Source organism: Berghia stephanieae, chromosome 12, assembly GCF_034508935.2.
Source record: "Berghia stephanieae isolate SIO BIC M18660-M18661 chromosome 12, UCSD_Bste_1.3, whole genome shotgun sequence".
Taxonomy (NCBI): Eukaryota; Metazoa; Mollusca; class Gastropoda; order Nudibranchia; family Aeolidiidae; genus Berghia; species Berghia stephanieae.
Genome location: NC_088371.1, coordinates 32,380,862 through 32,403,662, shown reverse-complemented (window position 1 = coordinate 32,403,662; position 22,801 = coordinate 32,380,862). Strand labels below are relative to the sequence as shown.

Sequence of the window (22,801 nt, the reverse complement as noted above, 5' to 3'; positions counted from 1 at the left end):
TTCTTAATTTTTTAAAATAAACATGTATTAACTCTAGATGAAAGTGGACATGGAAAAGTAAAAATGCGAAAAACTCATGAAACTGTGAGGTCGGAGGTCAGATATATGACGAAATCGGATGCAAATAAAAGCGTAGGCATTCTCACAGGAGATCATTTCGTCTCGCGACCCTCGGCACTCGTACTCCATAAATATCACTGTATAGTGGTATCTACATAATAAATCAAATAATAAACATCTTTGTCTTGGAAGTTTTAAAAAATAAACTAGGCTAATTAAGAAATGTAATTTTAACTTTAAATAATTGAAAAGAATAAGCAACGCCTCTGCATTAGTAAGTAATAATAAATAATAGCTCAACTGACTCTAATTTAGCCTAATGGTCTTATATAATTATATAAATAACCAAGTATTACAGAGCAGAGGCTGCCAGAGCGTTCTTTTTTTTTTTTTTTATCTTGTTTTCCGTCATCGACATCACTAATGTCACCATCGTAAACACCGTTACACTACACCATTTGTCATGGCTTATTGTTTCACGCACACAAGTACCTAAATGACCTAAACAAATATATAGTGTTCATCAAGTTATCTGTTCTTCCAGTAAATGATTCGAATCTATGACTATGATCTATGTGAAGTGTGTGAGTGCGCGGGTGTTTAGTACGTGTGTAGAGTTTTATATCCAGATTTTGCATTTGCTATGTGCCTATCTCTGTGGTGATTTTTTAATTTTTCTTTTTTGGTCATAGCCCGATTTGAGTAATGTTTATCTCACATTAATGGCCATTTGTTGGCAATGGCAATAAAGATTATTTCAGAGAATGTTATATTAATTACCATTTTTAAATTGTAGAATTTATCTATATTGTAAAACATTGATTGAGAAAAAAATGTTCATTTCTTTAAATTTTGTATTAAAATTTTTAAAATAATGTATATATTTATATACATTTTTTTTTTAAAAAGAAGCTATTTTTAAAATGTTTGAAATCTAATTATGATCATGTCTATTGTGCAAGCAAATTTTTAAAATGTTTTTTTTTTTTTTTTTTTTTTTAAATTTTGCAGGTTCTCTAGAGAGGGCGGAGAAAAATGGAGGAGAAATCAAATGAATTTCTCCTGGTTTATGGTTCTGAGACTGGTCAAGCACAATCAATAGCTGAACAGATAGCGGAGAAATCTTCAGAATTTGGTTTGCAGGCAAAATTACACTGTCTGAAAGACACGGGAAAGGGGGTACAAGTAACTTTAATTTATTCATCATTCGTTTTCATTGAGTTCTTTTGTCAAGGATAAAATTAAATAATAGTTGACAAGACTATTTGTATATTTGTTTTTAGTTTAAGTTTAGAGGTTTTATAACACTTATGAAATTTTTAGGGAGCTCGGTGAACAGAATGGTAGAGCATTTATATCACATTCAAAGGGCCTGATTCTGGTCCTCAACTGCTCAATTAATGATACACATCAAAATTAAACCAAAGGAGTGAAGCTTAGTTGAACACACAGCATGGCTCAGGGGTACGGTCTTTGCTACATACCCGGAAGGTACAGAGTTCAATCACCCACCGCTGCACTCTGTTACCTTGAGCAAGTCACCTCGCCCTAGCTCAATTTGCTGACGCCTGGGTTATTCCGTCTTCCCTTGGAATAGACCCGAGATAAATATTTCCCCTATGGGATGAATAAAGGGAATTTAATTTAATTTCAATGTAACACTCAATGTCATGTGACTGTGTCACACTCGATGATCATGGCATGCATCTCATTGTTTAACTATTGGTTGTCATTTTTCAGTTCAACATAGAGGAAGAGAGATGCATGGTGATGGTGACCTCAACGACTGGTGACGGAGACCCACCCGACAATGCCTCCAAATTCCTCAGGCAAATCAAAAAAAAGACACTGGCATCTGATTATCTCTCACAGCTGCACTACACTGTGTTAGGTGAGAGTATTGTCATAGTTTGATTTCTGGCCTCATCCTAGTAGCTTTACACCTATAGAGCGAATCTAAAAGGGATTTGAACAGATTTGGTTGTTTTAATTCACTGGTAAAGATGAGATTATAAAGTGAACTGTACTATTCTAGTCATGGTTATGTTTTATGCAAGTGCTTTATATTATTATTATTATTATTATTATTATTATTATTATTATTATTATTATTATTATTATTATTATTATTATCATTATTACTAAACTTACCCTATGTGATATCTCTTGATTTTGTTTTTTAAATTGAGATTTTTTATGTGAGTGTGGTTTTTTTTTTTTTTTTCTCTCTCAGTGTTAGAATCAACATCAATTATCTGAGGAGGTCCTGATAGAATGCTGGCTTCACATGAAAAGGGACCGAGATCGATCCTGTGTGAAGTCAGGAATTTTTTTTCTGACCCCCTTGTGCACCCAGTAGTGATTGTGTGTAGCTGGGCCTGACCGATCTTTCTGAAAGTACTTTGTGTCCTTTCAAAATGCTAGCAAGCAATTTGCTTTTGTGCGTTTCATGCTATAGAAACTGGAATACACTCTTGCTCCATTGGCCTACATGTATTTTATGAAACCAAAAACCCGTTTAATTCAAATTCATTATTATGACTTTTAAGATATTTAGCATTTTTGGTCCAGCCTAATATATTCCCAAATTGAGGTAATGCGTTTGTTTTTTTAAATATTGTTTTTAAGGGTTTTACAGCGCATGCAACATAGTCAGGTCATCACCAGTAAACAGGAAGGTAATAGGATAGTCAAAATATTATAAATTTACAATTGAAAGCACATGAAAATTAAAGTAAAACAAAGTGGGAGGATTCAAATAGGAAACAGATTTAGATTCCAAGACCACACTCTGTGTTCTTTGAAATCACCTAAAAGTCTCATCCAGACAGGTCCCAGCTCAGAGGAACACACTCAAATGTTTACATTCCATTATATTTGTAAAAAAAAAAATAATATAGTACATAACAGAGAGATGATTTACAGGAATAAAATATAATCTCCCAAAGTTAACAATGCATTCGACTGTTTACCTCCCAGAGGGCTGGGATGAAACCAAATAATCTCATTCCAAGACACTGCCCACTGTGGGAGGTCAGGAACCCCACCCAGAGGTAATACGTCATTGAATATAATATATCTTATTGAATTTTATGTTGTGTGTGATTGTCAGGTCTTGGAGATACAAATTACAACAATTTCTGTAAATGTGGCAGAGACATGGACAGCAGACTGGAACAACTCGGAGCCAAACGGTTTTATCCCACAGGATTGGCAGATGATGGTGTTGGGTAAGATGTGATGGAATGGTCTGATGCTTTTGTGTGTGCGTGTCTTTCTCTCTCTCTCTCTCTCTCTCTCTCTCTCTCTCTCTCTCTCTCTCTCTCTCTCTCTCTTTCTCTCTCTCTCTCTCTCTCTCTCTCTCTCTCTCTCTCTCTCTCTCTCCCTCCCTCTCTCTCTCTCATTAGAACAGAGCTATCCAATTTGCGTATTTTCTTTCTCATCTTGTATATAAATGAAGTTTTGTGTTTATTTTGTCTGCAGTCTTTGAATTGAAAGGAATTTTTTGTTGTTGATATTTGAGCTGGTTTTATAATTTCCATTTTTATTTTTTTATCTGACCAAATATAAGGAAAGGGATATGTGTGTGAGAGGGGGGGTAATATTAGGAAAATGAACAGCTTTTGTGATTTAAAGATGTTGAAAGAATTTCAAAATATATAATGTAGTTGAGGGATGAATTCCAGTAATGGAAAATTATTTTACAAACTGCAATGGAATATGAAAAGAAAAGGAAAACAGTAACTCTACCAGCTTATCCATCATTACATAAAAATTAATAAAAGAGTAACAATATATCAAAGTGAAATTAATTGCTTAACAACACCACCCCCCAACCCCATCAGAAAGGTGTGTGTTCTAGTTCTAGATATAATATTTCCTAACAGGCATCATGTCATGTCCTACATGTTAACTGTTGCTGTTGGCCTGGGACCCCTTGTAAAGCATTTTGAGCATGTATAGCAGATATTGCACTATGTAAAAGCTCAAGCTCAGCATACATGTTATTTTCTGTTCTGTTTTCAGTCTTGAAATCGTTGTCGACCCTTGGCTGGAGGGTTTCTATCCAGCATTGAAGAAACATCTGGAAAAATCCAAAGTTGAAGAGTCTATTAAAGACCCTCTTTCTCAACGTGTTACAGACATGAAACTGGAAGATACCATTTTAGAAAACAGTGCAAGTCAGTTGGTTTCATATGAGTATTCTGTGAACGGTCTGAATTTAAATGGAGTGAGCATTGAAAAAGATTTTTGTGATGATAAAACTAATGAAAGCAATGACAAAGTTAAGACTGCAAATGATATTATAAATGTAAATAACAATAGTAGTCTTGATTCTAAGCCAATGGGTCATTCTTTAGAGGTTGGCATGGGAGATCTGAATATGTCCTTAAAAAGTTCGAAGGACAAATCTGATTTGACTCATGTTTCAGTTTGTAATAGTGATAGTGACTGTGTTATCAATGGCTCTCATACTAGTGCTGTGAGTAACTCTAATGTAACTGTATCTAAAGGTGAGAGGACGGATGTAGATGTTACTTCTGACTTAATTCCAGAGACTTCTAGTCAGATTCCACTTCGCGTTGATAAAGTGAATAGTTTTAATGGCGTTGATGGTGCCATACCTGTCCCAGGAGTCAATTCAATTGAGCCTTTAGCGTCAGATAAAAATAGTTTGGATATTAATTCTGAGGAGTTTGACACGAAATGTGTGTTGAGAAACAGCAGCCCAGCTTTGCATGAAAGGAATTTGACGGTACCTGTTTTGGCTCCAGAATTCTTGCATGCTGAATTTTCTCAACAGAGTGTAGAGGTAGGTAGGCGACTTCAAGAACTTTATTTATTTATATTTTTTTTTTTTCAGAGTCTGAAATGTTACTGTTGTTACCCTCCCGACCTCCCATGGCGGGCATGGAGGTACTTGCTGTGTCTTCTATACCACTCTGTCTGTTTCCCCAATTGCTTTCTGTCTTTGTCTTGGAATGAGATTACTTGGTTTTGTCCTGACCCTGGCCAGAGTCCTTGGCTGGGAGGGAAACAGTCAAATGTATAGTTATAGTTTTGGGAGATTATATTTTTTTTCCCTTGTAAACCATCTCCCTGTTATATAGTCATTTTTGTATTTTTAACATTTGATTTGTAAACATTGAGTGTATTCTTCTTAGTGGGATTTTGTGCTGGTGTCTTAGTGAGACTTTTAGGTGATCTCAAACTAAGTACACTTATAAATAATGTGCTCTTGGAATATACATCTGTTTCCTATTTAAACCATTCCCCTTTGTCTTATTTTTTCCTCAAGTCCTTTTAATTGTACATCTAAAATGTTTTAAGTATCCAATTTTCTTCCTTTTTCCTGGTACTGATATTACCTAAATGTGTTGCAAGCGTTGTAAAATACTTAAAAACCCAAAATTGTTGTTACCAAGATGTTTTTTTACTGATATTGTAAATTTCTTCTTTAAGACACAAAGGTGAGGATTTTCCTGTGCTAAGTCTTGTAGTATGTGAACATAGGTCCATAGAGCCAGATTTCATCATGGTAACCTTAATCGATTGTTGGGATTTGCCTACTACCGTTTGGATAAGACACTAGTCTGTTGCAAAATACTGTCCATTGCTGATTGGACTGAGGGATCAGAAAAAAACTAAGCTGCATTTTATACTGAAACCTCAAAGGTTTACCGCTGAGAGGTTTAGAATGCTTTGTGACGTGGTATCTTCCAGAATTTTGTTTATTTATTATAGTCAGTATTTGAATCCCATGAGTCTTACGTTCTGGTTATTTTCCAAGGGAGTTCCCAGTTTGCAGAGAATACAAAATTCCATGTCTTAGGGAGTTCATAGTTGCAGAGAATACAAAATTTCATGTCTTAGGGAATTCACAGTTTGCAGAGAATACAGAATTTTGCATCCAATTTTGAAAATTTCCCTTAGATTTTTAGCTTTGTAGTTTTGTATCACACTCGACTTCTGGTCTATAGGTCCATGGTTCGAATCTCACCACTGGTTTGAATAATTATGTATGATGGCAATAATATTGTTGTTATAATTCACACATTTATATGTTTATTATATTTGTTTGAGCACAGTGGACCATTGAAATTCCCAAAATGTGGACAATGAAGATTTATCATTGCCATTATTACTCAGGTGTAAAATGAGGATCTGGCCAGAAGCAGCATTTTCTGTAGGGAAAAAAAATGTGCAGCACCTGATAAGTGTCATATCTTGTCCTACATTGTACATGTTGCTGTTGGCTTGGGACCCCTTGTTAATATTATATTGTTTTGAGCATATTTTGCCGATATTGTACTTTATAAAAGCTCAAGGTTTTTTTTGTTTTTGTTTTAATTTTATTTTTTATTATGTTCAACAAGTGTCACTTGTACGGCTATGTGGTCTAGTGGTATGACACTCATTTTCGGATCGGAAGGCCCTGGGTTCGCTCCTCACTCATAATGAGTACCTGGTCGTTTCCAGTGTTGTCTCTGTCCAAAAAAAAATTATAATATCGCCTAACAGGCGTCATGTCACGTCCTACATATTAAGTGTTGCTGTTGGCCTGGGACCCCTTGTAAAGCGCTTTGAGCGTGTTTAATGGATGTTGCGTTATATTTTTAAAATGCTCATCAATATTACGATTTTCCATTCCTGTGATAGGATTCAGTTTTTTTAAATGTTATTAATTCATTTATTTATCAAAATGGTGCAGACTGAGAAGCTGCCTTTCCAGAATGGCCTGAAACTTCCAAGTTCTGCCTCGCACATCATCCAGGCAACTGTTTCTCAAGCCAGAGTTTTGACTCATCCTGAGTCTGTGAAAAGAACTCTCTGGTTGAGACTAAGTCTGAAGGTAAGAAGGGGTGGGGGGGGGGGGGGGGGAACCCTAGGAATAGAAAGTTGCTTTAACTCTTTCAGCGCTGAGGCTATATTCGCATTTCCATCACAAAACGACAGACATCTGATTGAGGCAGCATGATAATGACATGCTAAGACAAAGCGACATTCGAATTTGGCGCAAAATCTAAATAAAATACCCCCCCCCCCCCCCCCCCCCCCCCCCTCTAGGGCCAATTGAATGTTCTGTTAAAGAAATGATAACGTTGGTTCAATTTATAGTACTTTTGTAGAAAGTAGGATTGGATTACATTATTGTTTCGGCCATTCACTGTGCAGCCATTATCCAGTAGAACAGATTCTGCTCTGGCCACGCAGTGCGGCCAATGGCGCTGAATGAGTTAAATCTGAGACCGTATGAGAAACTTTGTTATTTTTTCATTTTGATATTGATACTTTGTATGGTTATCCAAGGCTAACAATCGAGATTTTAGATGTTTGTGTTTATCGTTGCAAAGCTACTTTGTCGCGGATCTCAAAAGTTTAGATTTATAGGTGACAGAATATAATTTTGGTCAATTTATTCTCCAGATTGAAGTTCACTTCTTCTTCTTCTTCTTCTTCTTCTTCTTCTTCTTCTTCTTCTTCTTCTTCTTCTTCTTCTTCTTCTTCTTCTTCTTCTTCTTCTTCTTCTTCTTCTTCTTCTTCTTCTTTATTTTCTTCTTCTTTGTTCCCCCTCATATTGTCTTCATGTTTGAATGCCTAGTTGGTGAACACTCAATCAATCTATTCTTTGTTGAAATTTTGCGTTTTGAATTGACACAGATTTTGTTGGGGTTTTATTTTTCAAATTCAGATTTTTTGTAGAAATTCTACAGATTTGTTGTTTGTGACATTGTGCAGTATTAATGTTGCTTTTTGTTTTATGACAGTGTACGGTATAAATGTTGTTTTTTGTTTTATGACAGTGTACGGTATAAATGTTGTTTTTTGTTTTATGACAGTGTACGGTATAAATGTTCATGTATATGTTATTTTTGTTTATGACAGTGTACGGTATAGATGTTGCTTTTTGTTTTATGACAGTGTACGGTATACATGTTGCTTTTTGTTTTATGACAGTGTACGGTATAAATGTTGTTTTTTGTTTTATGACAGTGTACGGTATAAATGTTCATGTATATGTTATTTTTGTTTATGACAGTGTACGGTATAAATGTTCCTGGGCAGGGTTCTTTACCTCCCATAGTGGGCAGGGAGGTACTTACTGTGTCTTCTTTCCCCCTATATCTGTTTTCCAACTTGCTTTCTGTCTTTGTCTTGGAATGAGATTACTTGGTTTTGTCTTGCCCCTGGCTGAGAGGGAAACAGTCAAATATATAGTTAGTTTTTGGGAGATGATATTTTTTTCCTTGTAAATCATCTCTCTATTATGTACCGTATTTTTGTTTTATTCTTAACATATGATTTGTAAACATTTGAGTGTATTCTTCTTAGTGTGGACTTGTGCTGGTGTATGGGTGAGACTTTAAGGTGATCTGAAACTGAGTACACTGATAGTGTACTCTTGGAATCTACATCTGTTCCCTATTTGAACATTTTCCCCTTGTCTTACTTTTTCCTCAAGTCCTTTTAATTGTATATCTTGAATGGTTTTACTATCCAATTTTCTTCCTTTTTATTGGCGCTGTTATGGCCTAAATGTGTTGTAAGCACTGTAAAACGCTTAAAAACAAACAGGAACAGTATGAATGTTCGTGCATATGTCATTGTTTATTGTTTATGACAGTGTATGGTACAAATGTTGATGGATATGCCATTGTTATTTGTTGTTTATGACAATGCATGGTATTAATGTTCATTGTTATTTATTGTTTATGACAGTGTGTTATATTTCTTTATTGTTTATTGTAAGGATCAAGTTGTGAAGTACAGTCCTGGTGATTCCATCTCTATAATTTGTCAGAACAATGCAGACGAAGTCCAGCTCCTATTGGAGAGGTAACAAATGTTTTGTCGATATCCCATAATCCCTTGCTGTTTTTGTATCTAATCCAGACATTTGAGCACATGGACTTCAGTCCCTTTCCATTTAACAACAATAATGTCTCATTGATTTCCGTGTGGTTTTGTGGTCTAGTTATTTGTTGGTCTTTGGGTTAAGACCTGCTCTGGTTGGGAAAGACTCTTTTTATTCACTTAGTAGTAGTAGTAGCGTATGGCTACACCTCCAAATTATGTTTGTTGATCCATGATGTCAGGTCATCTCCGGCTTCAAAGATTTTTATTCGCTTTGTCACTCAGCACTTGGGTGTTAACTCTTAAAGGGCTGACCCTTCTAACCCCCCCCCCCCCCCTCCCTTCAGGTGGACTGACTTAAGGGGGCATAACTCTAATTTACCAACACGCCAGTTTGAGAAAAAAAGGCCTAACTGTTGTCTCAGTCGATAACCTGTAAGCAGAAGAAACGAAGGGTTTGTAGTCAATAGTAGTTTACACAATCTGAATCAGTACTGAAAAAGAGGATACCATGCAGTGATACCGCTGGGTGATTATGGGTGATCCCGCTCAATGCAGTAGCGAGCAATAAGGCTGTCTACAGCTTAATTTAGTTCCTAGCCAGTTACAACGTTTCTCTGTTGAATAAAACAGGTTATAAAATGTCTGACAGGCATGGTGTCTCGTCCTAGATGTTCATTGCTGTTGGTGTGGTATAAATGTAGACTATTATTATTATTAATTTCAGGTTGAAAGCATCAGATTTGGCCGATCGTCAAATGTGTCTAAGTCTGGTACCAGACACCAAGAAAAGACGGGCTGCGGTTCCAGCCCACATCCATCCCACCAGTACATTGAGGCATGTGTTGATGACCTGTGTCAGTATACGAGATGTACCATCTAAGGTATGGCTTTGTTGTTTTGTCAAATACATGTTCGAGGCATACCCTCTAAGAAATTGTTTTGTTGTATCACACTTGGCTTCAGATCAATAGGCAATGGTTCAAGTCTCAGCATAAAGTTGGTCCCAGGATACAGCTCTTTACTAACACTCTTTCACCGCTCATCGCACTTGGGTGTAAAACGAGTCTCTGGTTGGTAACAGCGTTGTCTCTGTGGGAAATAATTTTGATAATAAGGCCACACATTCTAAACTAGCCGTTCCTGCACGGGTGGTTGGATGGGAGCATCACCCTTGAATCATATACCTATGATGTTCGCATGGGTGTACGATCCGATAGTGATGTCGTTTCTTCTTCTCTTTACTAGCCTATCCTGCTTCTTTGGTTTGTGATTGTATTTTTGACAGGGGATATTTTTTTTCTGTAAATCTTCTGCCTGTTTGTTCTTGGTTATTTATAATTTAGCTTATGATATCTCTAGGTTATGATTTTGATTGACATTTGTACTATTTTTGTTAGATTGCTTGTTTTTTTGTTTCAGCGGTCTCTCATATAACCTCAATTGTGTTGGAAGAGACCTAAAGCAACAAACAAACAAAAAAAAAAAAAAAATAGCCGTTCCTGACCTAAAAAATGTAAGCAATAAACGATCTTAAAAATCAACACACACTCACACACAACCACAATGAAATAGGGTAAGAAGCTAAATGTACACAGGGTGAGAAGCCAGGTGTTACAGGGTGAGAAACCAGATGTACACCGGGTGAGAAGCCAAATGTACACAGGGTAAGAAGCCAAATGTGCACAGGGTGAGAAGCCAAATGTACACAGGGTGAGAAGCCACAGGTTTTTTTGTCAACGGGTGGCAGATCTGTTTCAAACATTTTACATATTCTTGTAAAGTTAATCAATATTTATCTTCTTAGTAATCAGATTTTGATGAATGGGAAGCCAAAAAAAGTCCACTGATTTTATGTCTTCTGCTGAATGCAATGAACATTTCGCTACTTGAAGGTGCAGAAAAATGTATTTGTATTCAAACCTCAAAATTTGATTTTTCTAAATGACAAATGTTTAAACTGACTGATGTCAATGTTTGGGGTTTCTCCTTTATCGACAAGATTGAAGGTGAACTTGGAACAAATTCCTAAGATGGAATTGTGAGATAAATAAGAGCATCTAATTTTCCTGGTAATCATTTTGTGTCGTATTCATTGTCTTTTTTGTTGACCAAGGGGGAAACCCGAAACATCCATATCATTTGTCTCTCTCAATGGAATTTGAGCTTAGATTCTACTTCATCATCATCTGTTACTGACAGAGGGATTATTATCTCCATCTAACGTTGTGAGGCTATGTGGTCTAGTGGTATGACACTCGCTTTCGGATCGGAAGGTCCTGGGTTCGAGCCTCGTGCTCGGCGCATAGTTGAGTCCTTGGAAAGGGCTCTTTACTCACATTCTCTCACCATACTCAGGTGTAAAATGAGTACCTGGCTGTTAACAGCGTTGTCTTTGTCCGAAAAATTGTAATAGCATCTAACAGGCGTCATGTCCCGTCCTACATGTTAAATGTTGCTGTTGACAAGGGACCCCTTGTAAAGCTCTTTGAGTACATTTAGTGGAAATTGTGCACTGTGGCTGACACCTGGGTTATTCCAGTCTTCCTTTGGAATGGACCCTAGAGGCAAATTTCCCCTATGGGATGAATAAAGGGGATTTTGTATTTTTATTTATTTTTATTTTTTCTCTATGCAGGCTTTGCTTCGAACATTGATAGAATATACAACCGATGAGTCAGAGAAACGTCGCCTACAAGAGCTGTGTAGTAAAGAGGGAGCTGAAGAATACACTTTGTGTCTTAGGGAAAAGGGTGTGTCCCTACTGGACATTTTGTATGCCTTCCCATCATGCCAGCCTCCTATACAAAGGGTTTTAGGTCTGTATGTTGTCAGGATCTTTTTTTTAAACAGAAATTCCTTCTTTAATTTTTGTTTTATTACAAATTATATTTTTTCCATTTCTTATCTTATCTTAGTAATGGCTGAATATATGAAATATCCTTTAAATGTAATATGCAATAGTTTATTATTACTAAATCTCATATACATGTAGCTTGTATTGTATCATTCTCAGACAGTTTTACACAGCTTTGAATGTAAGGAAAATGTATATGGATACGGCAATGTGAAGTCAAAAATCATTGAAAATTGATTATGATCGAATGAATCATAAATTTACAAAGTTGATAGTAAAAGAAAATATTAATGAAAACGACCCCAATACTGGTCATACATAAGTCTCTGATAAATTATCATGATTTAACATTGTTTCAGATGTCATGCATTTTACTTGTCAACATTTACAAACCAGTCTACAAATCATGAAAGTAATGGAAACTATTATATCCACACGACAATATAAAGTTTGATAGATAAATAAATAAATGGATAACTAACTAAATAAACAAACAAACAGATAAAAGAATTTGTTCTTCTAATATATTCCATCTTAATACTCAGTGCTGATGGTTTCCTCGGATCTGTAGTAGTAGTAGTAAGCTTCGCAGTCTGAATGACGCTTGCTGAGAATTCTGTGATTCAGTCATGGTCGATGAGTATAGCTGCTCTCTCCATCCATGTTGTTAATTGTTTTCATTGGTCATGTTCCTGGGCCAGAGTTTTGAGGCTGTTGTGACTTTAGTACGCCTTCGTACTGTAGTATTTCTTAGTTCTTCAGGGATTAATCCGGCCTCATCTGAATCCAGAAATTTCTTATATGTAGAGAGATCTTGGTTCGGATCTGTGGAAATCTGAAATTTTGGGGGAATTTCCTCCTTTTAAAAAATTACTTTTCTTTCATTGAGAGACTTGACTTGATTTGTGATAGAACAAATAGGTGCAGTTTCCCCACTGTCCAACAGTTAGCTGGAGTATCAATGATAGTTTATCATCTCAATGGGGTTAATTCACGCCGCTTGACAGCGGATAGTGATGTCACATGACTTCCAATAGTTACAGGCTTAAAATGGCTAATATAAACAGAGAGAGTGAGCTTGCACTTGTTAACACATCTGATGAATAAGCTTAACCATGTGAAACTTATTTTCTCTTCTTTTTTCATTGTTTTTGTTTTTGTGTGAATAATTAATTTGAGAGTGTTTCGTTTCATTTAATTTGATAATGATGAATTATTGGATGATTCGTCACTGAAAGTTTCACTCACTCCTAGGTCAATACAGAGATCTCTCAATAACATTAAAATCTACTCTCTGTTCACAGGAATTATTTGGTAGTGCGGCTATGTGGTCATGTGGTATGACACTCGCTTTCGGATCAGAAGGTCCTGGCTTCGAGCCTTGCTCTGCGCATAGTTGAGTCCTTAGAGAAAGGCTCTTTACTCACATTCTCTCACCGTACTCAGGAGGTGTAAAATGAGTACTTGGCCATTAATAGCGTTGTCTCTGTCTGGAAATAAATTTGTATTATCAAATAACGGGCGTCTTGTTTCGTTCTACATGTTAAGTGTTGCTGTTGTAAAGAGCTTTGAGCATGTTTAGTGAATGTTGCGCTATATAAAAGCCCAGTAAATTTTTCCAGACAAGGTCTTATAGTTGTGTGTGAGAGAAATTTTTAATAATTTGTTTCTCTCTCTTCCTCTTTCTATAGAATTTTTAACTCGTTTGCTGCCTAGACCGTACTCTATATGTAGGTGAGTACAATGACTTTGGCATTTCAGTAGCCATCTTTGTTTTGGTCGTTTTAAATCTTTGGCTTTCATTAGCATTTCATTGTTGTGTAGTTTTCTTTAGGATCTATTCCAAGGGAGACTGGAATAACCCCGGCATCAGCCACAGTGCAGTGCCACATAGTGAGCTAAGGCTAAGTGACTTGCTCAAGGCCACACAGCGCGACTTGTAGTCGAACTCGGTACCTTTCGGGTACGAAGCAAAGACCATACTGCTGAGCCATGCTGTCCTGGGGTCTTTTGACCTCCCATGGTGGGCAGGAGGTCACTTGCTTTGTCTTCTATCCCTCTGTTTCCGTTTTCTGGGTTGCTCTTTGTCTTAGATTGGGATTACTTGGTTTTGTCGTGGCTCTAGCCAGCATCCTTGGCTGAGAGGGAAATGGTCAACTGTATTATGTTAGTTTTAAAAGATGATATTTTTTTTTTCCTTGTGATTACATTACTAGTTGACAACAATAAGCCATTGTTGATTTCACATGTTATCGTAAGCGACAATTTTCAGATACTCTCAAATACTATTCAAATATATCTATATTTTATATATCGTTAACCCGCTCCTTACCACCCAGAGGAAAATCGTCACATTTGTTACTGTTCAACCAACATTTTTGTCGTTCTAATTTCTTTTGTATATCATAATATTTGAACAAAAATGTTTGCTATAGTTAAAGTATATTAACGCTGTGTTGAAGTGCTCGTTTAGCAAAGAAAAAATATGTAGGGCTATAGCAAGAATTAACAGAATTTGTGTTTGAGTGAAATAAATCTATTTTTATATAGGTTGGGTGTGAAATTTTGGGGAAACTCCGGAAAATGGCCAGTAAGGAGAAGGTTAAACAGACCAAATATCATTTATGATAGCACATGAAATCAATGACGATATATGTATAGTTACCAATATTAATAGTTATTACATTGCATTTTAGATTTGTGTTTGCAACCGCAGATGTGCTTTGCGTTTTTTTAAAAATGAGTCTGATTTGGCAGAAGAACAATTAATTTCAGCTTTTATTTTATATAGCGCAATATTCACTAAACGTGCTCAAAGTGCTTTACAGGGGGTCCCTGACCAACAGCAACATGTAACATGTAGAATGAGACATGACGCCTGTGTATTATAATAAATTTTTTTTCGACAGAGACAATGCTGTTAACTGCCAGGTACTCATTTTACACCTGAGTACAGTGAGAGAATGTGAGTAAAGAGCCTTTCAAAGGACTCAACTATGCGCTTAGCGAGGCTAGAAGCCAGGACCTTCCGATCCGAAAGCGAGGGTCATACCACCAGACCACGTGTCTATAGATTAGATAGTACATACACAAATATACCTACAGGTTAGACTATTGAGTATCCATAGGTTAGATATTACAAACATCAAGTGAAGAACAAAGAGCTTCATTGATGGTTAGAATCTGAAGCAAAAAATAATGTGGCCAAGAATAGGGCCATTAGTCCTGGTTTTGAACCAGGTTTTGTGACAGTAACTTGGACTGGAGAATAAATTATCACATGAAAATCTTTGTGAAGTCGTTGTTTTGTGTTTGACTTGAAGTCACCATCCTGTTGGCAGTTCTTATCACTACTTTTATATTTATGTGATAATTTTTATCTTTCTAATAATAACTTTGAAATGAATAACTTGTTTAGATTCTGAATACAAGCAAAAAGAGTTTACCTATCCTGACATGTTGACATGATTTATTTCCCTTGTCCAGCTGTCCAGAGACCAATCCAAGCTGCCTTGATATAGTTTTTAACATTGTTGATATACCACGTGACATTGTTGATGGTGGTCATTACTACAGCAGACGTGGGGTTTGTACTGGATGGCTTGATGACATCACTTCCTCTTTACAGAAATCCTGTAACCTTGATGATAAGAGTTGTGTTCAGGTGTGTGTATTTAGATTAATATCCACATTTATACGTTTTGATTGTAATAACAATCTATACCTGCTGATGGAGCTAAGGTCACGTGACAACAATACTTTGTGATTATAATAACAATCTATCCCTGCTGATGGAGCTAAGGTCACGTGACAACAATACTTTGTGATTATAATAACAATCTATCCCTGCTGATGGAGCTAAGGTCACGTGACAACAATAATTTGTGATTGTAATAACAATCTATCCCTGCTGATGGAGCTAAGGTCACGTGACAACAATACTTTGTGATTATAATAACAATCTACCCCTGCTGATGAAGCTAAGGTCATGTGACAACACAGCAAGTTACAATTCGATCCTGATTTACAGGATATTGAAGTTTTGAATGGAGAATGTCTGTGGGCATATCTTGTAATGGGTGGCTATGAGAATGTCTGTGGGCATATCTTGTAATGGGTGGCTATGAGAATGTCTGTGGGCGTATCTTGTAATGGGTGGCTATGAGAATGTCTGTGGGTGTATCTTGTAATGGGTGGCTATGAGAATGTCTGTGGGCGTATCTTGTAATGGGTGGCTATGTGGTCTTGTGGTATGACACTCACCTTCAGATGGGAAGGCCCAAGGTTGAGTCCTGCCCTGTGCAACACGTAGTTGAGTCCTTGGAAAAGGCCCTTACCTTTCTCTCACGTACTCAGGTGTAAAATGAGTACCTGACCTTTAACACAGTTGTCTCTATTTGAAATAAATGTACGTGTTGCTGTTGTCTAGAAACTGGCAGAATGAGTTTGAGGCTGCTTCAATTGTCACACACAATCGTTTTTTGTTTTTTTTCCAACAGCAATTTTATCCTGGAATCAGTTGTCACAAAGTGCAGTTGGCTAGTATGACGTTAACCATTTTAACTCACTCAACACTACCACTGACTATATCCATCGTATACCCGGGGTTACTTTTACCCCATGATTATTTATTACATTTTTCTGAGACAAATTTTAGGCGTAGTATCAAAGCCAATGTTTTTAGTTTTTACATGTTAATGGTAGTTGAATAAAACCATCTATCTATGTACATGCTCATTTTTAATACATTTTTTCCAGTTTTGAGAAATAGCAAAATTCTCTAGGGTTGAGTGAGTTAAAGAGCTGATAAAATTAAATTGGATATATGAATATGTGTCATTTTGCGTCCATTATTGTTGTGTCTCAATCTTCTCTATGCTGTATGTTTGTGTTGAGAATAGAGCTTTAGTATTACTGCTGGCTTGTAAACAAACTTCGCAGAGCTTGTGTGTCTTAAACCCATGACCTCAAGAAGTCGGGAGAGGGACTCAGGAAGACACTACGTTTGAAACCATTTTTTTTTTTTTTTTTGAGTGATGGATGGCGTCGATTGCTTAGTGTCCTTCTCACGGCCAGGCGGAGTTGTCATATCAGTAACATCACAGGTTTGAGCCCCCATTGTTGCGAAATTTTTATTCTCTATTGTTTTCTGGCATTTTTCTACTCACTTCCTTTTCTTTACTTTTAACTAAACAAAAAATACTTGAGCTTGTATTTTGTGCAATATCCACTAAACATGCTCAAAGCGCTTTACAAAGGGTGCCTGACCAACAGCTTCATGTAACATTTAGAACAAGACATGATATCTGTTCGGTGAATTCTATTTTATTCAACAGAGACAACGCTGTTAAAGGTACTCGTTTTACACCTGAGCGAGTGTCATACCACTAGACCGCATAGCCGCATTTTCTATGTCTGTGATTAAATAACAATGTAGAATTGAATGTAAGCTTCAATTTAATATATACGAAAACAGATAAAATGGATGTTTCGGGTTTCCCCTTTATCAACATAATTTCACATTGTTATTTATTTCTTCGAGCTTCGAGCAGCAACATTTACATATGTCTGTACTTACAACACTAGAGGTGTCTTGCAGATTAAAGGAAAAAGAAGAAGACAGCGTTACACGTCCAATCAATTTGTTTATTGCCCTCACAGATCCCCATGTTCTTCAGAAGCAACCAACACTTTCAGCCACCAACCGATCTGACGAAACCGTTGATTCTCATTGGGCCTGGCACTGGGGTGGCGCCTTTTATTGGTTTTTTACAACAAAGAGCTCTTCTAAAGTCGAGGAGAGGTACAGATGAGAATTATGGCAAGACTTGGTTGTTTACTGGTTGTCGAAATCAAGACAGGGATTATTTGTTTAGGTCAGTATGAACATTCGGGGGTCCTAAAAGCTCAGTTGGTAGAGAACCAGCTTTATAAGCACGGGGACAGAGATTGATCCCGTGGGAGTTGAGGTTTTTATTTTCCAACCATCCTGTCTGCCCAGCAGTGAGTGGGTAGCTGGGTCTGTTAGATCAGGCTGAAAGTACTTTGCAATAGACTATCATCCTTTCCAAAGGGTGGCAAGCAATTGCTACTGGAGGTTACACATTATAGTTATAGAAAACAGGGTAAACTCTGGCTCTGAGGGCTGGACATGGAAAAGCTCAATTAAATTTTTTTCCTCATCTCCCTCGGGAGATTTGCCAAGTAACTGTCACAATATGTGTAAATTAAATCTTTTTTTTTTTAATTTCTTTTTGTCCTTGGTAATATTGGTGTGTTGATTTAATTTTATTTTTTTAAAATATGAAAGCATTGTTTGTTTTTAAGATAACAGTTTTAAGGGGAGTAAGGATGGTTTAAAATTTGAGCTTTTATTTTTATGTAGCGCAATATCCACTAAACTTGCTCAAAGCGCTTTACAAAGGGTCCCTGACTAACAGCACCACGTAAAATGTAGAACGAGACATGACTCCTGTTAGTTGATTTTATTTTTTTTTCAACAGAGACAATGCTGTTAATGGCCAGGTACTCATTTTACACCCGAGTACAGTTAGAGAACGTGAGTAAAGAGCCTTTTCCAAGGACTCAACTATTCGCCGAGTGAGGCTGGAACCCAAGACCTCCCGATCATACCACAAGACACCTAGCTGCATAGGCGGTTAAAATTAAAAGGGGAATCTAGATGGATATTTGTCAGGCATAGCTTGTTTCAAGCACCTTTCCAAACACCTTTCCAGATTATTATCATGTACCAGTACCTGTTCTCTAAGTTTTTAGGTTTTCTCTTTTTTTAAACCTATTTTTTTAACGGTTTTTCCCTTTGTAATACCGTCAACTAGGGAAACTTTGCCACTTGAATTTTGGACCAATAAGAGATTGTTTAGTTTTGTGGCAGTTATTTCCTTTTACTTTTAACGGGTACAACAACTGCAACAAAGCTAAGATTATTCAAAATGTTCAAGTTTCACAGAAGCAAAGTTTCCCCAATTGACGGTACACTATTTTTTATGGATTTTTTTTTTCTTTTTTCAGGGATGACTTGGAGGATTTTCATGCAACGGGCACCCTGAATAGATTGTGTGTGAGTTTTTCCAGAGATCCAGATTCCAGTTACCGCTATGTCCAGGATTACTTGAGGTCAGAGGGTGAAAGCTTGGTTCGTCTCATTGTGGAGGAAGAAGCTTTGGTTTATGTATGTGGGGATGCCAAGAACATGTCCAAGGATGTTAGTGCTGCATTCCAAGAGATTTTTGTCAGGATCAAAGGTGAGGTTTTTTTTTTTTTAGGTCTTTGATTGAACCACTTTTCGTATTGGCCAGTTCTAAATTTGCCATTCTTAAAAGTTGGGACTTTCTTCAAAGTCACGTTATGTCCTGTTCAAATGGTGAATAAATAAAAAAAATATAAAGTTCCCTTTATTCATCCCATATAGGAAATTTTATCTAGGGTCTATTCCAAGTGAAGACTGGAATACCTCAGGCTGCAGCAGTGCAGCGCCGCAAATTGAGCTAGGGCAAGGTAACTTGCTCAAGGCCACACAGCGCAGCAGCGGGTGATTGAACTCGGTACCCTCCAGGTACGAAGCAAAGACAAAGTGCATTTCACTCATCCTCTACATCTGCTTCAACTCTGACTTCATCAGCTGTAAAACCGATACAGGTCTCAGTTCTGATATTTTTCAATAACAATTTTGAGCATTTATATAGCGCAATATCCACTAAACGTGTTTAAAGTGCTTTATAAGGGGTCCATAGCCAACAGCAACACCTAAAATGACACTGTAGACAAATCATAATAGTGTGTCTATAGGAATAACCACTCATGTTGCATTACTCTATCTAATGACAATGTAGAAAATCATGATTCTGACACCTTCAAACGGTTGCTCGAATCTGAGATAATTTGGAAGTCATGAATGACCAAATTAAGACGAGGTGTTACAATCTTGGCATTTTAAATCCTTTTGAAAACGTATTCTGTATTTTCTTTTTGAATTCCAGGTATGTCTGCTGATGAAGCAAGCGCCTTTATTATGAAGAAGCGTCTACACAAGACTTATTTGGAAGATGTTTGGACATAGTTTCTAGGTTTATTTTGTGTAAAAATGTCATCGAAAGAACAATTCACAAGACTGGTGTTTGGTTGATTTTGATTCATTATCAGATAAATAAATGTGAAAGCATGCAAGTGTCACTGATTGAGGGAGATTTCATAAATATATAAACTTTATTCATCTCTACGGAAATGTCTTAAAGGTAACCTGGAATGGTTCATGCAAACGCTACTCAGAATAAAATGGATGGCAAGCAAACGTGAAGTCTGTCCTACTGTATGGATGTGAAACTTGGAACGCATCACAGGCATGTATAAGGAGGGTACAGATTTTCGTAAACAGGTGCATGCGTAAGCTACTCAGAATAAAATGGATGGATAGAATAAAAAATGAAGAAGTATGGAAAAGAACACAGCAGAAACCAGTGGGAGAGGATATAGGAAGAAGACGATGGAGGTGGATTGGACACACGCTTAGAAAGAATGACTCAACTATAACAAAGAAAGTATTGGACTGGAACCCTCAGGGCAGAAGATCAAGGGGAAGGCCACGAGGAACATGGAGAAGAATTAAAGAAGCTGATATACAGAGAAGTGGTAAGACCTGGAATGAGATAAAAAAGTTGGCTCAGGATAGAGAAGGATGGAAACTGTTTGTCTGTGGCCTATACCCTGACCCAGGGTGAAAAAGGCAATGATGATGATAGAATTAAGAACGAAAAAGTATGGAAAAGAACACAGCAGAAACCAGTGGGAGAGGAAATAGGAAGAAGACGATGGAGGTGGATTGGACACACCCTTAGAAAGAATGACTCTTCTATTACAAAGAAAGTATTGGACTGGAACCCTCAGGGCAGAAGATCAAGGGGGAAGGCCACGAGGAACATGGAGAAGTATTAAAGAAGCTGATATACAGAGAAGTGATAAGACATGGAATGAGATAAAAAAAAAAGTTAGCTCAGGATAGAGAAGGATGGAAACTCTTTGTCTGTGGCTACCCTGACCCAGGGTGAAAAAGGCAATGATGATGATGAACCTGGAATGATTTCAATGATGTCAATATTTCAAGGACTGGCTTAAGATGGATGCAAAGGAGACATAGTGACCATGATAGACATAACTGTTTTTATTCCGTATATACTGTGGTGTCCAAAAATGTTTTGACAAATTGAACTATGACCTATACAACTACAAAGCAAACAAAAACTATGGACACGGCTGAATTTATCCACTAACGAGACTGGCCTATTATTATTATTTACCACAAAATAAATTATGTGTTGTATTTAAATTTAAGTACTTTTATCATTCATGTTTCGCTGCTTAGTGTGAATTCATTTTTATCCTTTGAAAAGTAATTTCAAAATTATGCATGTTTGTATTGATTGATATTAATTTTTTTTGTTCTTTTCATTTTCACATTTATATTATTTTTATTATTATTATATTCTATTTCTATGAGTGAAAAGTGACATGTCAGTAATCTTAGCAATTTGTTAACCAGCATAAATGTTATTCATAATAGATCGTTATTTTATTTCCAAATGGGTTATTTGTTGTAATTGTATAGCTGTGTGTAATACCATGTTGGCTTTGTTGTATAACCCTGTGATGTATGGTCAGGTTTAAGGACTGGTAGGTTATTCCTTGTAATTCAGACCTGCCAACCCTCCACATTCTAAAAGTGGAATCAGAATGCCTGAAAATAGGAATTTGAGGCAAAAAATAGGAATTTCATCTCTTTCAACACCCCCCCCCCCCCTTCTTGCTCTTTTAAAAATATTTTCCTTACCATTATCATGATTTTTGGAAATCGGAATATTAGAGACAATGGCGGAATAACACAAAAAGGAAGTTAAAATAGGAATGATTCCGCCAAAAGCGGAAGGGTTGGCAGGTATGTGTAATTGTAAAGCTGTGTGTAATTCTATGTTTGCTGTGTTGTATAACCCTGTGATATGTGATCAGTTATCCAGCATTATAAAAAGTTTTTTTACACTGATGATTCTTGGATTCCTTATATAAATATATGACTTTTTTTATTGTTTTGTTTTTTGTTGTGGGGCCAAGATTATTAACCCCATATTTTTGGACAACATGGGTGGTTCCTGTTGACATCAGATATATTCTTTGATGGATTATCTATATTCCTTCATTGAATGCCAAGGCGATGGTATCTGATAAAGGATACATTTCAGCCTTTCTTTTTTTGTTTCAAAAAATTAAAGTTCATTCATTTTTAAAAGATTATAAGGCCTACCACGACACACTGATTTTGTACATATATATTACGTATGTCATTATTTTGTGGTGAATGGTACTTGGCTTTATTTTGTATTGAAAGTGAAGACAAGTTTTGGAAATGAATGAGAATGCCTGCTTGTCCTTAAATCGTCCATTTTGTAAAATTGATTCACCTTCAGTATTTGATCTGAGTCGCCAGAATACAGATGTAATGTAATAAATCTATTGTGAATATTATAACTATCCTGTGGATGTTTTAGACGTTGATCTTTCTCCCTGACTTTTTACGTGTTTATGTTTGTCTGAGATCTTCTGAAATGCAATAAGCCTGTCTATTACAGGGGCCCATTTGGATTTACGAGGAGGCTAACTAAAAGTGATAAATAAATAAAAAAATAAATGTGAACATTTACACCATGTGCAAAAGTAAGTTCACATTTATTTCTTCCTTATCTTTTGACTCAAACCAAGCATTACAGTGTGTTATATGTCATTTTAAAGGTTGATTAAATACCTATTCAATGATTTTAATTATACACATATCAAAAATTTCCTTTTTGGATGAATAAAGTACATTATTATTTCTACAGGAGGCAAAGATTAATATACTGAATTCTGTAAACATACAGAAAATTGGCAACATTGTAAACCGTATTGCTGTTGGCTTGGGACCTATTGTGATGTGCTGTGAGCATGTTTAGGGGATAATGCGCTATATAAATGCTCTTTTTT

At 36.5% G+C, this 22,801-nt stretch overlaps 1 protein-coding gene across 3 annotated transcripts; it reads left to right on the top strand.

Moving 5' to 3' along the window:
- The first annotated feature begins 116 nt into the window (after positions 1–116).
- On the top strand, positions 117–22,304 carry LOC144958139 (methionine synthase reductase-like). 3 transcript variants are annotated; one of them, XR_013642363.1, is made up of 15 exons: positions 117–334; positions 1,072–1,239; positions 1,801–1,951; positions 3,173–3,290; positions 4,087–4,873; positions 6,773–6,913; positions 8,813–8,898; positions 9,644–9,800; positions 11,555–11,735; positions 13,465–13,507; positions 15,260–15,437; positions 17,435–17,649; positions 18,806–19,038; positions 19,774–20,085; positions 20,533–22,304. XR_013642363.1 is itself a non-coding variant. In XM_078889884.1 (14 exons), exons 2-14 carry the CDS (start codon positions 1,096–1,098, stop codon positions 19,851–19,853), a joined length of 2,514 nt encoding a protein of 837 aa, XP_078746010.1. In that variant the 5' UTR covers positions 123–334; positions 1,072–1,095; the 3' UTR covers positions 19,854–22,304. The 3 variants fall into 3 exon arrangements, 2 of the variants coding, with proteins under 2 accessions (XP_078746010.1, XP_078746009.1); XM_078889884.1 differs by having other exon boundaries at positions 123–334; positions 19,774–22,304; XM_078889883.1 differs by having other exon boundaries at positions 160–334; positions 1,072–1,245; positions 19,774–22,304.
- The last annotated feature ends 497 nt before the right edge of the window (positions 22,305–22,801 follow it).